Source organism: Dama dama, chromosome 13 (genome assembly GCF_033118175.1).
Source record: "Dama dama isolate Ldn47 chromosome 13, ASM3311817v1, whole genome shotgun sequence".
Lineage (NCBI taxonomy): Eukaryota > Metazoa > Chordata > Mammalia > Artiodactyla > Cervidae > Dama > Dama dama.
Window position 1 is genome coordinate 34,940,398 of NC_083693.1, and position 24,731 is coordinate 34,965,128.

A 24,731-nucleotide genomic window follows, 5' to 3' on the forward strand; every position below is an offset into this window, starting at 1 on the left:
TTTGGCACACTTTATTTTGTAACCAGTGTTGAGAAGGATACCGTGAGCGCTGGCTCAGAGTTTTGAAACTTTCACAGTTATCATCATCTTGCTTTTCAATGTCCCTTTTAGCCACATTTCCTTGGTCAGGAAGAAGGAAACAAACCACTGACGTCGCTTACCATTAAAATTTTTAATTGTCTCAACAGCACCCGTGCAGTAGGTACTTAATTTAAACCATGTTTCCTTTGCTTTTGCCACTGGAGTTAAATGACCAGTAGAAATCTGTTTGTGAAGCATCAGTATAACATTTAGAAAGCCTAAACCTACAAAGGTGCATTTTAAAAAAGGAAAAATAAGCATGTTTCAGGGGATGGATGCCTTTTTATCTTCCTCATAATTAAAGTATAAATCACACATTTGTGGGTTTTTTTTAACTTTTAATTTGTATTGGAGTATATAGTTGCCAGCGATGTTGTGATGGTTTCAGGTGGACAGCAGAGGGACTCAGCCACACATACATGTGTCCACTCTCCCCCAGGCTCCCCTCCCATCCAGGCTTTCGCTTAACACTGAGCAGAGTTTGCTGTGCTATACAGTAGGTCCTTGTTGGTTATCAATTAAAAATACAGCAGAAGTCACACATTCGTTAAGCTCTGGCTACAGAAAGTAAAAGGTGGATTTCCCATTTCTGTGGCTGAAGGTGAGTGTTCCCAGGTCATCTGTGTTTTCTCCAGGGCCGTGTTTACCCCCCTACTTCCCTCCCATCCAGACCTTTTACTCTGAGGCTTTGCTCTGAAGTTTATTAGGGCTTTTCGGTATCCTCAGACCTCATCCTTCAATTAACTTTCACATTACCTTCTGTATTTATCTTTGTCCTATGTCTAAAGGTATTTCCACTAGGAGTCCTAGCTCTGAAATATTTAAAATGTTGACTTCAAAATTGGTGGAACTGTGCCAAGCATGCTTCATCTGAAGATAAATGGAAATGCTCTTCACGCAGGGCAAAACCAAGGCCCGTTAACTTAAACAGGATGCAGTGTGTCTTAGGGAGGCTCAGCTTGGCCGTGTTTGTAGACAGAAAGGCAAGCTTTATGTTAAAATGAAAACAAACAGATTTTCCCTTATCAGTGAAGGGAACATCCCCACTGGACTCAGTCCTCTTGGTACTCTCAGCCTCCTCCATGAGAACCTCCTGCCTCAACTCCTGCTCCTGCTGCCATGCCCTCAGGTATGGGGGTCAGGGCAGGGGTTAGGGGGAGGTGTGCTCCTGGGAACGTGTCCTGTATGCTGAGTGGGAACCAGAACTTAACATTTGTGTCGTTGATCTGAGCTCAGCATAGCTGGTGACTGCAAGAAGATGCTAGACGTTTGAAAGAAGCAGGGAGCAAAATTTGTAGGTTTCCAAGGGGTTACCATACACATGGCATTCCCTGCTGTGGAAAGTAATCATTCAGGGTCATGACTTTCCCCTAGCAAACGTTGGGAGACCTTATTCCTTGTGTTGTATTTTAAGTAAATCTTAATTCCCCGACCAGGGATCGAACCTGTGGCTCCTGCATTGTTAAGCACACAGTGAATCTTCATCGCTGAATCTCCAGGGAAGTCCCTGCACTGCATTTTGAGTTTTCTAGTATGTTTTTCTCATACTACAGGCGAGCGGCTACTGGAGTTTGTCTCCGACTCTTTACCTCTGTGGGCAATTTCTTCCTCCTTTTTAAACTCAGTGCTCTGTGGTGACCTAAATGAGAGGGAAATCCAAGGAAGAAGGGACGTCTGTATATGTGTAGCTGATTCACTTTGCCGTACAGCAGAAACTAACACAGCATAGTATTCCAGCTGTATTCCAATAAAAATCTTTTAAAACAGGATTGTCAGGATGTCTAGGATTCTGGGCATTATAACGCTGGGGATTGAAGATCTGATGGACTGTGCTCGAGCTTGGGACTTAATGGAATCAGAATTTTGGCCTGAGTAAAATTTGAGGGATCCAGTCAAAGAAGGGTTAAGGGGCAGCAGAGACTGTAACCAAGAGGAGACTCAGATGCAGAGGCTGGTGTTTATGTGATGCTCAGGCTGAGGATGCTATGAAGCTAGGGCCTCTGAATGGTCCTCTGGCAGGCCTGGGGCTCTGATCATCAGCATCAGGACTTCCAGGCTCAGTTATAGCTACAGTGTAAATACAGGTCTCAGCTGTTGAGTCTCTCCACATGCCAAGGGTCAGATCTGAGTGTCAGAGCCTGCTGTGGGTCCCCAGGGCCAGCTGTGGCAGGCCTGGATGCACACTTGCAGGAGATGATGACATTCTGACTGGAGACTCTGCTGTAAAATGAATGCATGGACTCTCACTGGCTAAGAGTGGCTTTTCCCTAGAGATCCATGTGCAGACAGTACCTGCTTGCATATTTAAGTCTGGACTGAAGATTTCGTGGGGAGGTCCAGGGAGAGTCTGATAAGAACGTGTGTCTGTCTGACATGCAAATGGAGCTGTAGTTGGCTACAAGCAAATGAAGTGCCTTGTTCACATGGCTTTGACCCCGCCTGACCTTGAATTACTTGCCTCATCTGCTGTGACATCCTGTGTCCTAATCACTCATCTTAGATTTAGATCTGGCTTTAACTTGTCCCCCACCCAAGCATTTATATACATTCCTTGCTTCCCCAGCTCGACTATAAGCTCCTTGCACCTACCCAGTGTTTTATGTTCATCTTTCTGTACCCCCAGAGGCTCTGTGCTTAGTCCTTAAAGAGGCGTTCAGCAATTATTATTTTTAATGCATTATTTTTAAAACAATAAATGACATCTTCCAGGTGTAGAAACTAGTCCCCTGTTTGCATAATCACTAAGCTAATTAGTCACTGCCAGAATAAGTTGAGATCTTTAGCTGGATTTCTCATGTGACAGTCCACTCCTTTCCGTAATTTATCTTCGTCTTCATCCTGACTTTGACTGCTATGTTGGAAGCATTGCCAGCAGAGAGTTAACAGTTGAGGCATGGATTCAGTAAAATCCTTTGGAGAAAAGATGTAAGAGTAGTAGGAAGGCTACGACAGGAGGAGGGGAGCCAGGAAGGGGCCAAACCTGTGGGTGTTGGGGCTGGGGGAGGAACCAGGAGTTGAATGCAGTCGAAGAAGAAAGGCATCATGGGCTTCCATGGTGGTCCAGCAGTTAAGATTCTGTGCTTCCATTGCAGAGGGCACAGGTTCAATCTCTGGTCAGGGAAGATCCCGCATGCTGAAGGTTGTGGCAAAAAGAAAAAAGGAAGGAGGAGGAGAAGGAAAAGAAGGAGGAGAAATTGGATGAGGAATTAGGGAGAAGGAGTTGCATCAGGAACTTCTGAGAGCAGCTCGCTGGGCATTGCTGTGGCAGGGGGTGGATTTCAGGGGCTTCGTTGGGGGTGAGGATGTGGTGGGGAAGGAGAGATGAGAGATGGGGCTGTCATTTAGAGAAGCACCCGTGAAGATGGGCCCTTTCTTAGATCCAGAGACTTGGAGATGTGTGTGGTGCTGGGATTAAGATTGGTTCTGCATGGGTGGGGATGAAATTTTCAAATTTAGGGGAGGGTAAGGATTCCAGTGCTTGGGTGGAAAGTTAGCCCTGGGATGGAAAAGTAGCACCTCTTCCAGACACATGAGGGGGCAAGGGGGAAACAGCAGAAGAAGAGAGCTATTGGGCATAGGAAAGAGGAACGGCCTCCATGTCTCTGGGTCTGGTGTGTTTATAGTTGAGAAATGCGGAAGTTTACTTGTAAAAGCCTGTCTTTGGGGGTTGGACACATGGAAGAAGACATTGTTTGTGGACTGTTGTAAGAAATCACTTTTGATGTTTTGCTGTCATGATGCCCCAAATAGCAAATTCTAACTAAAAAAGCAAAAATCCTGCCTGTCTGCGTCATGCCACAAAACTGTCCTGTCCAGTCTGGACGAGCTTAACATCTGTTTTACTTTAGGATAAAGGTTTTGGACTTGGGGATTGTTGATGTTTTTTGGGGCGGGGGGTGGAAATATATATATATATATATATATTTTAAACTTGATCCTAAGAGCTATGATCTTCAAATGCCCTGAATTTCACCCAGACTTAGTAACAGATTCCATTTACCATCTCTCTTTTTATCCTTCATCTTTTAATTGAATTTGAGAGCTAAAAGCACTTTAGAATCTGGTTTGACACTTTTTACTCAGTGCCAAACAATGGTTAGTTTGAGGAATCAGCAAACCCACTGGAGTTTTTAAGTATGGAAAATTTCTAAAGGAATTTACATTCTTTAAGATTCCCAAGACATTCAAAATATCTTATTTTGGAACCATTGGTATAGAGGTCATCAATTGTCTACCTTTTTATTTTTCATCAAAACAACATCTTAGTGGTACCATAAAAATGATCCACTTCAGTCTCCTCATCTGTAAGAGGCGGATGTTTGACCAGAAACCTTAGTTTTCCTGAAAACCTTCCATACCTTCAAAGAATTAGCCGCCCCCGAACCCCATCCGTACCTCCCAGGCTTCTCATGTGTTGTTAGACAGTATAATAAACAGGGAAAAATCCGTAATGTAATACTAACAAATCTGAACATTTCACTAGCACTTTAGTTTTCAAAGCCTTTTCAAATACAGACACTGTAAAGAACACTTGCTGACTCCTTGCAAAATGGTATAGCAATTGTGCTTCCTTAATTTATCCATTTTAACAAATCACTACCTAATAATTATAGGAAATTAGAAATGAATATTTGAAAGAAGAAACATTACCTGGTTCTCACTACCTGAAAATAACCATTATTATCATTTTAATAGATTACTTTCAAGTCCCTTTTCCGTATAGATTTTGTTTGAAGGAATGTAACTGTGACCCTGTTTTTTGTTGGCTGCTTTTTATGGAACATTTGAACATGAGTTTTCCCCACATTAGCTCTTGATGAGATGTAATTTCTAATGGCCTCATGTTTCCATAGAAGGTTTGTGTTTAGCACAAAATCTATCATGATTCATAACAGTTTCCAGGAGGGCTGTCTCCATAACTGAAATATCTGGTGAGCTTTTAAAAAATATTTACTGTTGTGAAATATAATAGAATGGTAGCCAGTAATGTTCCTAAGATTGTAAATGTTCTGCTTAATGAACTGTAAAAGGAACAGTTGTGACAAGACATAGACTAATAGGGACTTCTTTGGCAGTCCAGTGGTTAAGACTTTATGCTCCCAATGCAGGGGGCCCTGGTTAGATCCTTGGTTGAGAAACTAGGATCCCACATGATGTGCAGCTCAGCCAAAAAAAAAAAAAAAGGTACAGACTATATCTAGCGATCCATAAGCCTCCCCTAAACAACGTGCTTCTTCCCAGCCATAATCTATTTACCCCCTCCTCCTGTCCTTAACCACTACCCTGGTTTTTTGGGGCTTCACTTCTTTGCTTTTCTTTCAATTAAGTATCCCTAAGAACCCCTTTGGGGCTTCCCTGATGGCTCAGATGGTCAAGAATCTGCCTGCAGTGCAGGTCGGGAAGATGCCCTAGAGGAGGAAATGGCAGCCCACTCCAGTATTCTTGCCTGGAGAATCCCATGGATAGAGGAGCCTAGTGGGCGACAGTCCATGGGGCAGCAAAGAGTCAGACACGACCGAGCAACTTTCACTCGAGCACCCCTTCATGGATCACAGCCTTGCTGTGGCAAAGGGGCTTTTGTAACTCAATGAAGCTGTGAGCCAGGCCACACAGGGCCACCCAGGATGGACCAGTCACAGTGGAGGGTTCCGACAAAATGTGGTTCACTCAAGGAGGAAATGGCAGCCCAGTCCCATATTCTTGCCATGAGAACACCATGACAGTATGAAAAGGCAAAAAGATACAACACTGGAATACGAGCCTCTTGGGTCCGAGGTGTCCAATGCACTACTGGGGAAAACGGAGGACGACTACTAGTAGCTCCAGAAAGAATGAAGCGGCTGGGCCAGAGTGGAACTGATGCCTCAGTTGTGGATGTATCTGGTGGTGAAAGTAAAGCCCAGTGCTGTCAAGAACAGTATTGCATAGGAACCTGGATTGTTAGGTCCATGAATCAAGGAAATTGGACATAGTCAAACAGAAGATGGCAAGAGTGAATATCGACAGTTTAGGAATCAGTGAATTAAAATGGATAGGGATGGGAGAATTTAATTCAGATGACCATAATATCTCCTACTGTGGGCAAGAATCCCTAAGAAGAAATGGAGTAGCCCTCATAGTCAACAAAAGTCCAAGCAGTGAAGTTTAATTTGGGTGGGTTAAGTTTTTTGCGCACGGTGTGTTCTGTGTATCTGCTCATTCTGAATGTATCTCATCCATTCTGAACAGGATGTCTTTACCATTCATCAGCGTTGTCCTGTGATGCTCTGTGACTCCCCTTGGGGCTGTCTCCAACCACCCACAAATAGTCCAGAAGATATTTCTAATCCATGGTGAATATATCTGGGGGAGGAATTGCTAGGTCCCTGGGAATATGTCATGATTATATCTTTACTTTTTTGCGAAGTGCTTCTATCTATCCTCTTACATCCCTATCAGGAAAGAATGAAAGTTCCTGTGGTCACATTTTTGTCAACACTTGGTATTGTCAGCATTTAAATTTTTGTTAGTATTACACTGTGGTTTTCATTTGTGAAATCTCATTTCGTTTTTACTAATGAAGTTGAATTACCCTCTCTGCCATTTAGATGTCTTCTGTTATGAAATAATCATTTTGTAGAGTGCTGTTTTTCTGTACTTGATCATTTTTCCCCCATTGATATGTTCTTTGTTTTAGTTGTGAGCCCTTTGCTGTTTCTATGTGTGGCAAATAATTTTTCCCACTTGCCTTTTTACTTTCTTAATGATGCCTTCTGAGGACCAGAAGTTCTCTCTCTCTCTTTCTTTGGCTGTACAGGGTCTTAGTTGCGGCACAGGGGATCTTATTAAGTTGGGGCATATGAACTCTTAGTTTCAGCATGTGAGATCCAGTTCCCTGACCAGGGATCAAACCCAGGCCCCCTGCATAGGGAGCACGGAGTCTTGGCCACAGACCACCAGGGAAATCCCAGAGTCCTTTATCTAATGTAATGCCAGTTGTTGTATTTTCCACTGTTAGTGGCTAGTGTTTCGCATAGTGAGGTTTCCCAGTGAAAACGCTGAGTTGTAAAGTGTTTGTTGTTAAGGCTGTGGGTGTCTGTGTGTCAGAAGCAGAATTTGTTGAGATTGGTGCCAGGTGTGTCCTGATGCCCATGAGTAGAAATTCTGAAAGCTGAGCATCCTTCAGTGAAAAGTTCGGGCTGCTCTATAAAGACATTTCAAGGAGGTCATGATCTTGGGGAATGGACAGAGTCAGGACACGCAAGAAAAGGCTGTTCGGGTAACTGCACACCCACCTCCGCCCTTTGAGTCTGTGCCCGGTGCTCCTTTATTCATTCAGTGTAGCCCCCAAGGCCCATGAAACAGGGTGTAAAACAGTGTCAGGTTACTGAGAAAACAAGTTTTGACTCTAAGAGTAACACTCACTACTATTGATAGGTTATCCTGTATGGTTCTCATCATTACGCAGATCTGATCAGAGAAGGTAAGGGTTAGTCTGATGCCATTTTAATCTGGAAGTCTTTTACTTTATTTTTTTACTTTTGGCCACACCACATGGCGTATGGGATCTAGTTCTCTGACCAGGGATCGAACCCATGCCCTCTGCAGTGAAAGCTCAGAGTCTGGACTGCCAGGGAATTCCTCTTTTACTTTTAACTTTTAACGTTAACCATCTCTTACTCCTCTCCCCTTCAATAACTACCTTCAGTTTTTATTTTCTTCTTCCTCTTATTGTTGTTTATTATTTAGTTGTTTTTTAATTGATAGCAAAATATCCTGCCACAGAGCTGGCCATTGTGGAAAGAGCCTACACTTCAAATGTGGGGGTTGCAGGTGTTCTTCTCTCCAGGCGCCTTCTGACACCCTGCAATCCACCCCGTGCAGCATCCATTGGCCTTCATGCTTTGGGGTGTCAGAGCCTACCTTAATGAAAATTGTGGAGGGAGAAGATGACCCCTAATCTTAAGTATACTTCCCCCTCCAAGGGACTTTGAACTCAGTTAAATCCTACAGAAATGGACCTCCCGGTCCATCAGAGAAGGAACTCAGCAGTGGTTCCAGTGGAGGGAGGTCCTCCCCAGGATAATTTCCCTTCAGTCCATAGCATCTCCCTGGGGGATGGTCTGCTGATGAATGATAACAGAGTCCCTTCCTGACACCTGTCAAGATTTCATCCTCATTGAAGGGATTCGTTTTTTAAATTTGTGGATTTAAGGCAAGAAATCTTGGAGCCATGAGTTCCTTCCTCAAAACCATCCATCAAAACTCTTTTTGCTGACTCTTCTTATAAAAAGATGTATTTATTTGGCTGCATCAGGTCTTGGATGCGGCATGTGGGTTCTTCCTTGCAGCGCCCAGACTTAATCTTTGCAGCACGGGGCTTAGTTCCTCCTTGGCATGTGGGATCTTAGCTCCCCGACTAGGAATCGAACATGCGTCCCCTGCATTAGAAGGCAGGTTCTTAACCACTGGACGACTAGGGAAGTCCCGCTGACCCTTTTTTTAATCACTCTTTCTTCCAACTGAAATGAATCCCAGGTAGGAACGCCAGACAAGACTTGCATCCTGGGACCCTCTTCTGCAAGCACAGTTGTATTAGATGGTGTCAAGTTCGAAGGCCTGGGGCCACACAGAAACTGGTTTTTTGATTTTTGCTGCACCTGGTCTTAGTTGCAGCATGTGGGATCTAGTTTGAACCCAGGCCCCCTGCAGTGGGAGTGTGAAGTCTTAGCCACTGGACCACCAGGAAAGTCCTAGTTGTAGGAGTTTTGTGAGTTTATGACACTGGTGTTTGGCTTCCTCGCTCTCTCTGCCACATGTCAGCTAATGGCCCATGCCCTCTGGCTTCTCCAGGTATGGCGTAAGTCCCGAGAACATCATCCTGTATGGTCAGAGCATTGGGACGGTCCCCACGGTAGACCTGGCCTCCAGGTATGAGTGTGCGGCTGTGATTCTCCATTCGCCACTGATGTCTGGATTGCGTGTGGCTTTTCCCGACACCAGGAAAACATACTGCTTTGACGCCTTCCCCAGGTAAGCTCACTGCTGTACAGTAAGTAAGTACTAAGACGTCCAGTGACCCAACTTCAGATCAGAAGCCGTGGTTAATTGTGGGTAAACCTCTCCTGAATGCAGCCAGCCATCAGCCCCTGTGCTGGGCTCCTTGGGATGGGAGGTGGACGTGGCACATGCACCAAGGACCTAGTCCTCTGGGCCAGACTCATTTGTAAAAAAAAAAAACCCCTGCCAGATGACGTCTAAGGACCTTGCTTGTCCCGACATCCAGGATTAATTGGTTCAGCTGGATGTACAGGATTTAAAAAAAAACAAAAACAAAATACAAGTTCACACATGTCTTAAAGGAACTTCTGGTACAGTGTTCATTTGTTCACTCAGATGGACATGTATTGTTGAGTCACAAGAAATAAATCAGAGGTCTAGATACTCACATAGGTCTTCCCTGATAGCTCAGTCTTCCATCCCTGGGTTGAGAAGATTCCCTGGAGAAGGAAATAGCAATCCTTTCCAGTATCCTTGCTTGGGAAGTTCCATGGACAGAGGAGCCTGGTGGGGCTACAGTCCGTGGGGTTGCAAAAGAGTCAGACACGACTTAGCGACCAAATAACAACAAATACTCATATAAAAACTGTAAGCATCCCCAAGTTTGAAATTTCTCTTATGTTTTTGGTCAGACCACTAGGTAAGAGAAAAAGTGAGGTAAGCTATGCCAATGATGGGTGTCAGGGACAGTGTGAGTCCTCCATACAGCCTTAGACACCTCCTGCTGCCCACCTGTGCCTGAAGCCCCCCTCCCCTGCATGAGAGCCCATGGCCAGGCCCCCTCCTGCCAGCACCCCAGGGGCAGCAGAGCTCCTGCCAGCCTGGCCCCTGCTATTTTCCAGTCCCCAAACAGAAGGAGGAAAACTGTAAACAGAAGGAGGGTAGCTGTATTATATAAGCAAAAGCAATGGGCACATTGCCTTCTTGAACACCTCTCTTTGGAAACCAGTGCTTTTTTTTAAAAAAAATCTAAGCTGAGGAAGGGCTTCACTGGTAACTCAGATGGTAAAGAATCCACCTGCAATGTAGGAGACCTGGGTTCGATCCCTGGGTTGGGAAGATTCCCTGGAGGAGGGCATGGCTTCCCACTCCACGATTCTTGCCTGGAGAATCTGCATGGACAGAGGAGCCTGGCAGGCTACAGTTCATGGGGTCGCAAAGAGTCAGACATGACTGAGCAACTAAGCACAAGCTAAGGAAAGTATTTAATAAAGATTATTTGCCCAGGGTACATCCGAAATTCTGACAGCAGGACACCCATGGCCATGTTATAGAAAACCTCAACAGGAGTATGTACAGTTTTTGGATTTTCATCAACACCTTCATTGCTGTCATTCTGTTATTATTGGGAATGAGGGTGGGGGGAGGATCATTTGGTTGCATAAACATCTGTTCCACAGATGGGCTTGTTTCCCAAGAAGAAACTTTCTCTACACCTTGGGTGGACTCTGTGCAGCCTGTATGAGGTTCAGCTTCATGGGAAAGTTAAGCAAGCTGCAGATTTCTAGTGGCATGGCTGAGAATGCTAAGCAGGGACCCTGTGCATCTCAAATGTGACCTTATTTGTGCTGAATGGGTAATGAGAGGCCCATTTATTGAAAGGGAGATATTTAGCGTGTTTGTGGAAAGCCACGCAAGGGGTTACCCTGGCAACAAAACAAATAGGTTTCCCCCTGACTCTTAAATTAGCAGATAACTTAAAATACAACCACAACAACTAATTGCAGGTTATTAATTAATAGGAAACCAGCATGCTACTCTTACTGGGGTTGAGTGATCTGCCAGGCATGGGCTAATCATTTCATGCTCCTTGTCTTGAAAGACTTGTTTTACAGTGAGGAAACTGAGGCTGAGAGAGTTAAGTGGTTTAAGCAGCTTCATTAAGGTGGGTGAGTGGAAATAGGCAGAAAAGGCCATTCTTCCTGTTCAGTACTGTAAAGTATTAAAATGAGAGACTTCAAACCATCACATGAACTGTCATCACTAATTGAACTTGAGGAATGTTTTCTTAGGGTGTCTATTGCTACCAAATGCACACTTGTTTCTGTGTCCCTCTCTTTAAAGGAAGGCACTTTCCCATTTCTTTTTTAATACCGAAGAACAGAGATAAGGGACTTCCCTGGTGGTCCAGTGGTTAGAGACTCCAAGCTTCAATCACCGGTCGGGGAACTGTTATAGGATCACACATGCCATACAACTCGGCCAAATGTGCATATATTTATAACTTATATATATAGAGAGAGATAAGTAATCCTAATCATTGCTTGGTTGATGGTTTATTCTCTCTTGCAAAAAAGTGAAAGTCTTAGTCTCTCAGTTGTGTCTGACTCTTTGCAACTCCATGGACTGTAGCCCACCAGGCTCCTCTGTCCTTGGGGTTTTCCATACAAGAATACTGGAGTGGGTTGCCAGTCCCTTCTCCAGGGGATCTTCCTGATCCATGGATTGAACCTGAGTCTCCTGCATTACAGACAGATTCTTTACTGTCTGAGCCACCAGAGAAGCCCTTATTCTATCTTACCTCCTTTATATTTAGAATCAAGATGGTGGCATTTAACTTCAAATACACCCTCCAGGCTGTAGAGAGCCCCCTAAATCATGCAGCGTGGAACTGTCAGCAAATAGATTTTTAATGGAATATAATTGGACTTTTGCATTCTGAGAAGAAGTCACTTTAAAAATTAAATATAAGAGGATAATAGATTTCTAAACAAGATTCCTAATCTGCCAGATTGACTCCTGCCACAGTAGCCCTGATCTTGGCAAATGACATGGCCAATGAGGTCTTGCGTTCTTCCTGGACGTTGTGAGGTGGTTGGCAGCTTCATGAGCTGTTACCAAGGCTCCGTGACAGCTGTTTGTAGCTCTTTGGAATGTGTGGTGGATGTCAGAGCTCTGTCCTAGCTCCACAGCCTCATGCCTGTTCTTTAATAATCTTCTCCAAGTTTCAGGCCCTCTGTGGTTTAACAGAGACAATCCCTCCTCTTTAACTGCGTCTCCCTGAAGATGAACATTTCATATGCCAAGTGCAGAGCACCTGGTTGCGGTCCATGTTGAATAAATGTTTGTTGATGTTTAGTTGCTCAGGTGTGTCTGACTCTTTGTGATCCCATGGATTGTAGCCCACCAGGCTCCTCTGTCCATGGGATTTCCCAGGTAAGAATACTGGAGTGGGTTGCCATGCCCTTCTCCAGGGAATCTTCCCAACCCAGGGATTGAACCCAAGTCTCCTGCATTGGCAGGTGGATTCTTTACCACTGAGCCACCAGGTAAGCCCTGAATAAATGCTAGTCATGACATAACAAAATGACCCCTATGGGTAGAACCAAGTCGATCCTTCTGTAACTGGCTAGGATCAGATACAGAAAGTCAGCAGTAAGGGGTCTCTGGTAGGAGGTCAAACTGGACAGAGGGTCACCTCTCTATGTGTTTGTAGGGGAAATGACAGTGACCTCCAGCAGAGAAGTCACCGACGCACCCAGCCTAACAAGCCTTCCTAACTTCTCAGTTCCTCTTTGGGAAATGCTTTCAGAGCCTATAGTTTATTCTTTTGGAGATCCTCAAATAGTCATCCTCTATGGGTAGATTGGGCTTCCCAGGTGGTGCAGTGGTAAAGAATATCCCTGCCAATTCAGGAGATGCAAGAGGCGTGGGTTCAATACCTGGGTCAGGAAGATCCCCTGGAATAGAAAATGGCAACCCATTCCAGTATTCTTGCCTGGAAGATTCTATGGACTAGAGGACCCTGGCGGGCTACAGTTCATGGGCTCACTGAATTTTGGGACTTCCCTGGTGGGTGGATTTGATTTTTGTAAACAGAATTCATTCAGGATCCAATCTAGGCATACATTAAATTTCCAAGCTAAATAGTACAGTTTTTATTTAAGGATGAGGTTTTCATTTATATGAAACGAGGCTTCTGACGACCTTGCTAATCAGTGCTGAAGATGGCTTACACACAGAGAGCCCTGAAAACTTGAGTGGCTATGTGTTCAGTGCCCAGCCTTCAAGAGACATTCATTCCAGTATGTTAAGTTCTAGCTTGTTTATTTTTTTTTTAAAAAATCCCCTCTCTGAAATATGAATGTATCAGAAATATTATTTACCGGATGGGTAGTCAGATGACATTTAGGAGTTCTGTTTTTAATAAAATACTTTTACAAAAACACAATGGCTAACGGCATTGTGGTATTCTCAGTTGGATCCTGGAACAGAAATAGGACTTCAGTGGAAAAGTTCATAAAATTCAAATAAAGTCTGGAGTTTAGTAACATACCAATGCTGGTTTTTTGGTTTGGACAAACGGACTACGATCATGTGCATTGTTGGCCTTATGGGAAGGGGGTTAAGAGTAGATAGGAGCACTGTGTTATCTTTGTATCTTTCCTGTAAATCAAGAATTATTGTGAAATGCAAAGTTAATTTTTTAAAAAAATGAACTACTAGAAAAGTGAGGGGAAATTCCTCCAGGGCACGTGCCTTGTTTGCCTAGGATGCTGACTCAGTTACATTGAGTGTGAAGTCTGTGATCCTTCTTTTTTCTCCCCCTTTCCTGTCTTGAAGCATTGACAAGATCTCCAAAGTCACCTCTCCTGTGTTGGTCATTCATGGCACAGAGGACGAGGTCATCGACTTCTCCCACGGCCTGGCCATGTATGAGCGCTGTCCCCGGGCCGTGGAACCACTCTGGGTCGAAGGGGCCGGGCATAATGACATAGAGCTTTACGCACAATACCTAGAGAGACTAAAACAGTTCATTTCTCACGAACTTCCCAATTCCTGAAGACGACGACTTGATCTTACCTCATTGACTGTGAACACGAGTCCTCCGTTTTACACATGCTTTCCCTGGACAGCGGTCATGGCGTGATCACCACAAGGAAGCACGCAGCTTTTCGGGCATCCTCATCAGAGAGCCGAGGACTTCTCAGTCTTTCGTATCCACAGGTTCTACCAACTCACACATCATGTCAAACCGAACAGTTGTGACTTCCAGCTTCATCGCCTTGCAGGGCGGGAATGAGAGCTGAGTGGGGGAACCACTTTCTTGTTCTGTAAAAAAGGTTGCTCACACCCCTTTCTCCACCTTACCCGTCATGTAGGATGCATTAATGCAGGACTCAACCTCTCTCTACCCGTGTTCTCAGTATTTGACCTGCAGCTCTCTTTCAGCCACTGGATTCATGGGTTCAGTCCATTTGTGAAGCTGTGATAGTTTAACTGGAAACCATTGTGATGAAAATTCCTTCATTCATTTTTATTAACATGCTGATCTTTTCCCCCAAACAAATCAATTAAAGGGTAATTTACTGGAACTATGGTAAATGGCTTCATCAACTGGAACCACATAAATATAACTGGAATATTCTTAAACAAAATGAACCTTTTTTTTTAAGTGTAAATTTATTACTACTAGCCCACAGAGTTTTAATATTTTGATCGTCTGGTTGGTCTAACAAAGAACCTAGCCAACTTTCCTCCTTGTAGGCTTTTTTAAAGTACTGTACATATTTGCAATCACATTGTGCATAGATTCCTATTGAGTAATTTTCTTCTGTCAGGCCACAACAATGAACTGCAGATTCCTTGTTTGTAATGTAAATGATTGAATACATTTTGTTAATATGTTTTTATTCCTATGTTTTGCTATTAAAAAAATTTTATAACATTTCCAAGACAAAAAAAAAAAGACAAGTTTATGCTTTGAAAAATTTATGTAATTAAAATTTCACGAAACTAATCTTTTTAGTTTAGGAGTTATTTGGATTTTGACACTGGGGTTGCACCAACAGCATCAGAAATGTAAGATGCTTAATTGTTAACACTACTTCTGTTGATTGGGGTTTGGGTTTGAGAGTTCTTTGGTTTTATTAAAAAAGCATTTCCTTTTTTTTTTTTTTCCAAATTTAAAAGCCTTAAATGTACTGTAAGCCTCCGATTGTTGTACAGCTGGGTTGCGGGTGACTGCCAGTTTGTGTAGTGTTGCCTGGATGCAACACAGTGGTTGGTCATGGAATAAAGGATGCATGGATCTGAAAGCGTGGGCTTGTGCCATTTATTCCTTCCTTTCTCCTTCAAAGGAAGCATTTCGTCTGGATTTAAGAAGAAACCCTTGCACCTTACACACAGCTCTACCTTTCTCAAGGTGTATGCTTTTGTTCTGTGAAAGACTGTAGATTAATTTCGGAGAAACCAAGATAAGAAGCACATAGTGGTAACATGCAGTTACCACTGAGTTCAAATAGAGAATGCAGTGGGTTTTAGCTATGAAATGAGGGATGAAGGCAATCTCACTGGGACCTGGCTTGGACTGAGAACAGCCTGTTTCTTGGGAACACCTGAGCTGAGTCTTTTGGTTCTTTGATCACTGACCAGAAAAAAAACAACTGAGGGATGTTTGTTTGCAAGTGTCAGAGGATTACACTTCCTGGGGAGAGAAATGATGGAAGAGGGCACAGGGCCGTGCTCCCGTGCATATGTGTCCCAGCACCTTGCAAGCTACTCCTTGGCCTTAGATCAGTACCTAAAATGGGGGGCCTTGAAAGGGAGGGGCCCCACTCACCTTATGATGCATCAGCGAAGTTCCAGAGGTGGTATTGTCCCAGAGGTCTAGGTGACCTTGAATGGAAACACATCCAACAGCATGCCTTTGGGGTGTGACAGCACCTAACCTAGGTTTGTGTGCTGTGTGTGCGTGCTTAGTCGCTCAATTGTGTCTGACTTGGCAATCCCCTGGACTATAGCCCACTGGGCTACTCTGTCCATGGCATTCTCCAGGCAAGAATACTGGAGTGGGTTGCCATGCCTTCCTCCAGGGGATCTAGGTTTGCAGAGACCAGATTTCTGAGTCCGTTTGTCTGTTGCTTGCATCTTCTATAACTGTGCCCCTCCCTTCCCCTCCTGAACTATTTAGTAAACTTTTTTTTTAAAAGAAAAAAAAAATGTAAAATCAGCTTTTATCTAGTATATTCTTAGATTAAAGAAGCAGTTCCAGTAATTAAAATAAAAGCTCAAATAGCTCTAAGGAGATAAAGCCTTCTTTTATGAGGAAGACATTTTTATAGTTTGCACAATACAGTATTGTTAGCTTTAGGCAGAATGTTGTACGGTAGAGCTCTAGAACTTACTTGTCTTGCATAACTGACACTGGTAAACTTAATTCTGTCTGTCAGCTTTCAGCAATGTTAATAGGAAGCTATCTGGTTAATGGGATACATCTGGTGGCTCAGATGGTAAAGAACCTGCCTGCAATGTGGCAGACCTGAGTTTGATCCCTGGGTCAGGAAGATCCTATGGAGGAGGAAATAGCAACCCACTCCAATATTTTGCCTGGAGAATTCCATGGACGGAGCAACCTGGTGGGCTACAGTCCATAGCGTTGCCAAGTGTAGGACATGAGTGACTAACAGTTTCACTTTCAGTGGGAAACTATAGTAAAATTCACAGTTACAGAAGCTAAGGGGGTAAAGCCCCTGAAGTTCATTGTTTTAGTAACTTGATGTAGGTGGTTTGTGGTTTATATCCATTTGAAGTGGCTCATGTCTTCTGACTCCTGACTTTTTCCCAAAAACCAAGGAAGAGGGTTTTGTCTACTCTTTCCTGAAGTTTGGTCATGGGGACAGCCTTTCTCTGAGTATGGCATGTGTGATGACAGTGGGAATCCCAGGAGAGACCCCATGCATGACAGTTACAGATTTGAAACACACTTAGTGCTCAACCTAAAAGATCTGTTTTCTGCTCTGAGATGGACTTGGAGTGAAGACCAACTCTCCTAGTGGAAAAAAGCAAAAACAATCTAGCACTACTAAATACAATGGAAAAGTCTTAGATGCAGGAACTGGTAATAAAATAAAGATTATGTAGGCCAAAGACCAAGTAAAGATGAAGCTAGTTTTGTCTTGGAAGGAATTTGCTGAACTTAGGTTAACCTGAGCATTGCTTTTCCAGTCTGGTGGAGCTCAGGGAACTGTCAACAAACCATGTAGTGCCCTCCACAGTGGGAAGACTAATTGGAAACTGCCCCTTTTAAGGGAAAATCATATGATCTTCTCCATAGACACAGACAAAACATTGGATGGAATGCAATGTCCCATTCATAATTAAAAACCAAACAAAACTTATCAAACTAGGGCTAGAAAGCAACTTTATGGATAGAGATTATCTTAAAAACAATCTAAAAAGCCAAGCATTATACTGAGTGGTAAAACAGTGGGAGAATTATTCCATTTTATGTATTTTTAAATATTTTATTTTAAATTATTTTTTAAATTTTCTAAATTTTAAAACATTTTATGGCTCCCCTGCAGTGGAAGCATGGAGTCTTAACCATTGGACTGCCAGGGAAGTTCCACATTATTCCAATTTAGATTGGGAATTAGCCATGGTACTTATCATTCTTCAGTTCAGTCGCTCAGTTGTGTCCGACTCTTTGCTACCACATGGACTGCAGCACGCCAGGCTTCCCTGTCCATCACCAACTCCCAGAGCTAGCTCAAACTCATGTCCATCGACTCAGTGATGCCATACAAACATCTCCTCCTCTGTTGTCCCCTTCTCCTGCCTTCAATCTTTCCCAACATTAGGGTCTTTTCCAATGAGTCAGTTCTTCACATCAGGTGGCCAAAGTATTGGAGTTTCAGCTTCAGCATCAGTCCTTCCAATGAATATTCAGGACTGATTTCCTTTAGGATAGACTCGTTGGATCTGCTTGCAGTCTAAGGGACTCAAGAGTCTTCTTCAACACCACAGTTCAATTCTTCAGTGCTCAGCTATCTTTATGGTCCACTCTCACATCCATACTTGACTACTGGAAAACCACAGCTTTGACTAGACGGACTTTGTCATTTTTGTCAGCAAAGTAATGTCTCTGCTTTTTAATATGCTGTGTAGGTTGGTCATAGCTTTTCTCCCAAGGAGCAAGCATCTTAATTTCATGGCTGCAGTCACCATCTGCAGTCATTTTGGAGCCCCTAAAAATAAAGTCTCATGGTTTCAATTGTGTCCTCATCTATTTGTCATGAAGTGATTGGACTGGATGCCATGATCTTAGTTTTATGAATATTGAGTTTTAAGTCAACTTTTTCACTCTCCTCTTTCACTTTCATCAAGAAGCTCTTTAGTTCTTCTTCTCTTTCTGCCATAAGGGTGGTGACATCTGTATATCTGAAGTTACTGATTTTTCTCACAACAATCTTGATTCCAGCTTGTGCTTCATGCAGCCCAGCATTTCGCATGATGTACTCTGCATATAAGTTAAATAAGAAGGGTGACAATATGCAGCCTTGACAGATTGCTTTCCCAGTTTGGAGCTAGTCTGTTGTTCCATGTCCAGTTCCAACTGTTGCTTCCTGCCCTGCATACAGATTTCTCAGGAGGTAGGTCAGGTGATCTGGTATTCCCGTCTCTTTAAGAATTTTCCATAGTTCATTGTGATCCACAGAGTCAAAGGCTTTGGTGTAATCAATAAGGCAAAAGTAGATGTTTTTCTGGAACTCTCTTCCTTTTTGATGATCCAACGGATGTTAGCAATTTGATCTCTGGTTCCTCTGCCTTTTCTAAATCCAGCTTGAACATCTGGAAGTTCACGGTTCACAGACTATTGAAGCCTGGCTTGGAGAATTTTGAGCATTACTTTGCTAGTGTGTGAGATGAGTGCAATTGTGCGGTAGTTCGAGCATTCTTTGGCATTGCCTTTCCTTGGGATTGGAATGAAAACTGACCTTTTCCAGTCCTGTGGCCACTGCTGAATTTTCCAAATTTGCTGGCATATTGCGTGTAGCACTTTCACAGCATCATCCTTTAGGATTTGAAATAGCTCAAATGAAATTCCATTACCTCTACTAGCTTTGTTTGTAGTGATGTTTCCTAAGGCCCACTTGACTTCGCATTCCAGGATGTCTGGCTCTAGGTTAGTGATCACACCATTGTGGTTATCTGGGTCATGAAGATCTTTTTTGTAATTCTGTGTGTTCTTGCCACCTCTTCTTAATATCTTCTGCTTCTGTTAGGTCTATACCATTTCTGTCCTTTATTGTGCCCATCTTTGCATGAAATGTTCCCTTGGTATCTAATTTTCTTGAAGAGATCTCTAGACTTTCCCATTCTATTGTCTTCCTCTGTTTCTTTGCATTGATCACTGAGGAAGGCTTTCTCATCTCTCCTTGCTGTTCTTTGGAGCTCTGCATTCAAATGGGAATATCTTTCCTTTTCTCCTTTGCCTTTCACTTCTCTTCTTTTCACAGCTATTTATAAGGCCTCCTCAGACAACCATTTTGCCTTTTTGCATTTCTTTTTCTTGGGGATGGTCTTGATCACTGCCTCCTGTACAATGTCATGAACCTCTGTCCATAGTTCTTCAGGTAGTCTGTCTACCAGATCTAATCCCTTGAATCTATTTGTCACTTCCACTGTATAATCATAAGGGATTTGATTTAGGTCATACCTGAATGGTCTAGTGGTTTTCCCTACTTTCTTTAAGTCTGAATTTGGCAATAAGGAGTTCATGATATGAGCCACAGTCAGCTCCCTGTCTTATTTTTGCTGACTCTATAGAGCTTCACCATCTGTGGCTGCAAAGACCATCTGGTGATGTCCATGTGTAGTCTTCTCTTGTGTTGTTGGAAGAGGGTGTTTGCTATGACCAGTGTGTTCTCTTGGCAAAACTCTTATTAGCCTTTGCCCTGCTTCATTTTGTACTCCAAGGCCAAATTTGCCTGTTACTCCAGGTATCTCTTGACTTCCTACTTTTGCATTCCGGTTCCCTATAATGAACAGGACATCTCTTTTTGGGTATTAGTCCTAGAAGGTCTTCATAGAACCGTTGAATTTCAGCTTCTTCAGCATTACTGGTCAGGGCATAGACTTGGATTACTGTGATATTGAATGGTTTGCCTTGGGAACTAACAGAGATCATTCTGTCATTTTTGAGATTGCATCCAAGTACTGAATTTTGGACTCTTTTGTTGACTATGATGGCTACTCCATTTCTTCTAAGGGATTCTTGCCCACAGTGGTAGATGAATGGTCATCTGAGTTAAATTCACCCATTCCAGTCCATTTTAGTTAGCTGATTCCTAAAATGTCAATGTTCACTCTTGCCATCTCCTGTTTGACCACTTCCAATTTGCCTTGATTCATGGACCTAACATTGCAGGTTCCTATGCAATATTGCTCTTCACAGCATCAGACTTTCTTTCCATCACCCATCACATCCACAACTGGGTGTTGTTTTTGCTTTGGCTCCATCCCTTCATTCTTTCTGGAGTTATTTCTCCACTGATCTCCAGTAGCATATTGGGCTCCTACCGACCTGGGGAGTTCATCTTTCAGTGTCCTATCTTTTTGCCTTTTCATACTGTTCATGCGGTTCTCAAAGCAAGAATACCGAAGTGGTTTGCCATTCCCTTCTCCACCGGACCACGTTTTGTCAGAACTCTCCACCATGACCTGTCTGTCTTGGGTGGCCCCACATGGCATGGCTGACAGTTTCATTGAGCTAGACAAGGCTGTGGTCCATGTGATCAGTTTGGTCATATATATCAAATATATATACATTTAAATAATGGAATGCCATTTTATGTTATAAAGTGGGTACCAATATTTATTTGAACAGGTTGCTCAATCTTTATTTGAAGAGATTATTGCCCCAAATAATCACTTATAGATTTAATCAAATAATCTAATGGATATATTAAAAAATACATGTAAATAATTAAATGCTATTGAAAATTATAAGGTGCTATAAATATTTGATTTATAATACCCATTCATGGCAAAGGTTTGGATAAATAAGACACTTTAAATTTTTACTGCTTCGAAAAGTATATGGCAGCCCACTCCAGTATTCTTGTCTGGAAAAGTCCATGGACAGAGGAGCCTGGTGGGCTGCAGTCCATGGGGTTACATGACTGTGCCACACACAATAAGAAGGGTAGAGGGAGATGGGTTGGTAGCAATAAACTGGTAGAACTAAAAAAATTTTTTTACTGCTAATTTTATGCACAAAATTGGTTCAAATGTTCTAAAGTAAGGGTATGTGTATATGTGAAAGTCGCTCAGTTATGTTCAACTCTTTGCAACCCCATGGACTGTAGCCCTTGAGGCTCCTCTGTCCTGTGATTTCCCAGACAAGAATACTAGGGTGGGTTGCCATGCCCTCCTCCAGGCGATCTTCCCAACCCAGGGATCGAACTGGAGTCTCTTAATATGTATTGGCAGGTGGGTTCTTTATCACTATGCCACCTAAGGAGGCCTCACCCTATTCCCTCCCAGCCAGAGGGAAATATATATAACATAAAGTTCACCATTTTAACCAATTTAGGGTGTACAAGTTCAGTAGCGTTAAGTGCATTCTCACTCTTGTGCAGCATCACTACCATCTACCCCAGAAGTCTTTTCACCTTTCTAAACGGAAACTCTGTCTCCATGAAATACTAACTCCTCATTTCCCCTCCCCCAACCCCTGCAAATCCCTTTCTGTTTTCTGTCTCTATGAATTTGGCTACTCTAAAAACCTCCTAGAAGTGGAGTCGCACAGTATTTGTCCTTTTGTGACTGGCTTATTTCACTTAATAGAATGTTGTCAAGGTTCATTCATGTCGTAACATTCCATTCCCTTCCTTTTAAGCCTGAATAATGTTCTATTGTATGTGTATACCACATTTTGTTTAACCATTCATCCATTGATGGGTATTTGGGTTGTTTCTACCTTTTGACTATTATGAATAGTGCTGCTATGAATATATACCCGTATTCATATATATCATACTCATATATGTATATTGGAGACCCTGCTTTCAATTCTTCTGGGTATATCCAAAGGTGGAATTTCTGGATTGTATGGTAATTCTGTTTTAATTTTTTGTAGAAAACACCAAAATTGTAATTCTTGATTTATAATCTTTTTTTTTTAATTGGAGTATAATTGCTTTGCAGTGTCATGTTTCTGTGGTATATCAATGTGAATCAGCTGCGTATATTCTTATATCCCTTCCCTCTTGAGCCTCCTTCCCACCCACCCCCATCCCACCCCTCGAGGTCATCACAGAGCATTGGCTTGCAATTCTCAACAAGAGTCTTGGGGTTCATGGCCCCTTGGAGATGTCTGTGGGCATTTTTCTGGGGAGAAAGTCCACAGTTTCAGTAGATTCTCAAAGGTATCAGTGATTCTTGAAGGACTAACATCAGTGAACTAGAGACTCATGTCTACAAATTCTTTTAAAGCCAATATTTTTTAATCCCAGGAACTGTGAATACAGGTTTTGGAGAGGTTACTAAGGAGCTTGAAGCTATTCTGCAGGCAAGTCCAGGCAAGGAAAGGCGTGGGCTGGCCAGGGCCCTCTGCACAAGGCGGGCATCTCTGGGTGTGCAAGAGTCAAGTGCAGGAGCATTTATACACCCAGAAGGGGCTGAGACCATTGGAAGAATCTTGGAGACAGCAGGCCTGGCTGTGAGTTTTTGTGCCATGGTAACCGTGTGGCTTGAGCAATTCTCTCTCTCTTTTCTTAAGGATTTTATTTTAAACATTTTAAAATTTGTTTATTTTATTTATTTTGACTGTGCTGAGTTTCTCTAGGAGCAGAGAACAGGGGCTACTCTCTAGCGGTGGTGCGTGGTCTTCTCGTGGCTTCTCTCTTTGTGGAGCACAGACTAACTCCAGTACATGGTCTCAGTCGCTGTGGCGCAGTTTAGTTGCTCCGACACATGTGGGATCTTCCCAGACCAGGGATTGATTTCATGTCCCCTGCATTGGCAGGTTGGTTCTTACTGTGCCACCAGGAAAGTGAAAGTCACTCAGTAGTGTCCAACTCTTTGCAACCCCATGGACTATTCAGTCCATGGAGTTCTCTTAGGCTAGAATACTGGAGCAGGTAACCTTTCCCTTCTCTAGGAGATCTCTCCAACCCAGGGATTGAGCCCAGGTGTCCCGCATTGCAGGTGGATTCTTTACCAGCTGAGCCACAATGGAAGCCCATGCCACCAGGAAGTCCTTGGGCAATTCTCTTAACTGCCCCGAACCTGCTCTTCATCTCTAAAATGGTAGTAATCCCCACCGCAGTCATGGGAGGATCAGATGAGATTCTGTAGGTAGAAATGCTTTGTAAGAGGTAATGGTGTCTTGGACCCACTCATTAACTAGATGGCTGAGTTTGGGTTTAGAACAAACCAGAAAGCATTTTGAAAAGTCTAGTTTAAGACAGTCTGGGAAAAAAAAAAAAAGACAGTCTGCCCTGTTGTAGCTTAATCATTATTCTGCTGCTAAATGATTTACCATTTGGCCGGTCCCGGCTTGTTTACACCTGGCCCTGTCTGGCTCTGTCTGTGTGAAGGTGGGAAGGGCTTGGGCCTTCCAGACACACACAGATACTGCTTCCTGTTTTAATGCCCTTTAGAGTTCCCTTCTTGGGACTCCCAGATGCCCCTTAGATGGGCCTTCGAGGCATGTGTAAATCCTGAGCCCATCCAGAACTTTCTAAGATGGGACCTGGAGTGAGCCAGGATCTCTGGGATGAAAAGGATCCAGGTGGGCAGAGCAGTGGGTCCATTTGCTCGGCCCTGGCGTCTCAGCAAAGGTGGAGAGAATCAGCTCAGAGCAGAGCAGCAGAGGAGGTCTAGGGAAGGGTGAGGTGCTTTGAAGAAGGCAACTCAGAAGAAGTGATAATAAAAGATACCCTCTTAAAACATTTTTTAGACTTTAAAATTTTATCCAAAAGAGTGCATATAAACCCTATTTTTATAGTTTAAGAGGAAGAAAGGAACACCAGTATTCCCCACTAAGGGACATAAGAAATAGAAATAGACTATTAGCAGGAAGACTTGCCTAGTGGTTCAGTGGTTAAGACTCCATGCTTTCAATGCAGGGAGTGTGGGTTCAATCCCTGGTCAGGGAATTAAGATCCCACATGCTGCATAGCATGGCTGGAGAAAAAAAAAAGAATATTACCAGGACCTTAAAAATTCACTTTCTCCCCCATTCTCCTCCAATCACATGCCTTTTCCTTCCACACCCCACAGAGTAACCACTGTCCTGAATTTCCTATTAGTCACTCACCTGCTTTTCTTTATAGTAAGAATGTGTGTGTGTGTGCACACACATGCATGCATGTGTAATATCTGCTATTGGTAGACATTTTGGTTATCTTCCAGATTTTAGCTATTAAAGATACTTTTATGTTTCTCATAATATGAGAGACATCTGATTGCTGCTTCTTAACCCTAGTTATATGTTGAAATGAGAAGCTTTTAAAAATGCTAATGCCCAGGTCCCACCCTGAGATTACAGTTTAGCCGGTCTGGGTGCCACCTAGGCATCTGGGCTTTTGAAAGCTCCCCAGGGGCCTCCAGTGGACATCTCAAGGCAGATCTTGACTCCATAGGTCCATGATGGGGACCTGGATTCTGCCTTTCTAGGAGGCTTCCAGGCAATGCTGATCACAGGACTCCATTTTGAGTAGTGCAGAGTTGTACGGGATCGGTCTGTTCAGCTTCACTAAGTAACGTCAAGTCATTTCCAGAGGAAGAGCACCAATTTCCCTCCCATCAACTGGACAGAAGTTCCAGTCATTCACACAGTTTTTTTGGTCATGCCACTGGGCCTGTGGGATCTTAGTTCC

The 24,731-nt window shown here is 43.2% G+C and overlaps 1 protein-coding gene across 1 annotated transcript in view; it reads left to right on the forward strand.

The window, feature by feature from the left end:
• ABHD17C (abhydrolase domain containing 17C, depalmitoylase) overlaps positions 1-15,158 on the forward strand; it is a 55,670-nt gene extending 40,512 nt beyond the window's left edge. Inside the window, exons 2-3 of the mRNA XM_061158850.1 lie at positions 8,914-9,093; positions 13,684-15,158. Of these exons, the coding sequence (XP_061014833.1) occupies positions 8,914-9,093; positions 13,684-13,903 (400 nt within the window). The 3' untranslated portion in view covers positions 13,904-15,158. The remainder of the gene's footprint in view (positions 1-8,913; positions 9,094-13,683) is intronic.
• The last annotated feature ends 9,573 nt before the right edge of the window (positions 15,159-24,731 follow it).